This window comes from Colobus angolensis, unplaced genomic scaffold (assembly GCF_000951035.1).
Source record: "Colobus angolensis palliatus isolate OR3802 unplaced genomic scaffold, Cang.pa_1.0 Scaffold244, whole genome shotgun sequence".
NCBI lineage: Eukaryota > Metazoa > Chordata > Mammalia > Primates > Cercopithecidae > Colobus > Colobus angolensis.
In genome coordinates this window covers 4,038,083-4,039,171 of record NW_012115644.1, presented here as the reverse complement: position 1 = coordinate 4,039,171, position 1,089 = coordinate 4,038,083, and the positions used below count along the sequence as shown (strand labels likewise).

General features: G+C 50.8%; 1 protein-coding gene across 1 annotated transcript in view; it reads left to right on the top strand.

Annotated features, from left to right (window-relative positions):
- Window positions 1–317: 317 nt before the first annotated feature.
- PLA2G12A (phospholipase A2, group XIIA) overlaps window positions 318–1,089 on the top strand; it is a 17,745-nt gene continuing 16,973 nt past the window's right edge. The window contains exons 1-2 of the mRNA XM_011945780.1: window positions 318–374; window positions 569–858. Coding sequence (XP_011801170.1) covers window positions 318–374; window positions 569–858 — 347 coding nt within the window. The remainder of the gene's footprint in view (window positions 375–568; window positions 859–1,089) is intronic.

Below are 1,089 nucleotides of genomic sequence, written 5' to 3'. Positions count from 1 at the left end.
GATTCTCCTGTCTCAGCCTCCCGAATAGCTGGGGTTACAGGTGGTACCCACCACCACGTCCAGCTAATTTCTTGTATTTTTAGTAGAGATGGGGTTTCACCATGTGAGCCAGGCTGGTCTCAAACTCCTGACCTCAAGTGATCCACCTGCCCCGGCCTCCCAAAATGCTGGGATTACAGGCGTGAACCACCGCCCCTGGCCTGCCCAACACTTTCAACATTGCTCTGGATATTACTGTAAAATTCTTGGAAACTGCTGTGATACTAAGATAACCAGATATTTATAACCGATACAAAATACTACTGCAATAGTTATTTATGGATCCTGCACAATACTGGGGGCAGGGTGGTGGGTACAGAGAAACAAACGTCACTGTAACTATCAAGTTACAAAATTCCTTCAGTAGGAAAACAATGAACTTCCTTAAGATTTATTTATTTATTTTTTAACTGTAGTTAAGTTTACACTACCGTTTCTTCCTTACCAGGGGAGACTTTTGTGACTTTTACCGTTGGACTATTTTCTCTTTCCGGAAAGTCTAAACTAGCATCTAGCTCGTCCTGATTAGTCAGGCATCGCCAAGGCTTGGGTTGGCATCTCCCAGATCCTGCTCCCAACCGCGGCCACAGCAGATCTGGAGGACCGGGAGAGGACGCGAGGAGGAAAAGCCCTGCTCTGCGAGCTGAGAGCCGGACTCTGCCCACATTGCCAATGGAACCATGTCTTCAAGCCGGAAACTCAGCTGGACCTCTCGCAGCCCTCTCTGCGAAGGGGACACAGGGGTTATTTTCTCCCATGTTGTCCACACCCAGAAAAGCTTGTCTCTCGGGGCTACTGCGCTAAGCCCCTACTGGTCAGGTCAGAGTTAACCCCACCCGGGTTAGCTCTGCACTCTCGCTTTACGGTTAACAGCCCGGAGAGCTTTTAAAAAATACCGGCGCCCACTGCCACCTGGGACCAACGTAATCAGGCTCCCCAGAAAAGGGGCCCAGGACTGGGTATTTTTTAAGGTTCCCTCGTGAACCAGGACGAAGGCCCTTGTGAGGGCGCCGCGGGGACCACGTGGCCATTGAGGCCGCGTCCCCGTTT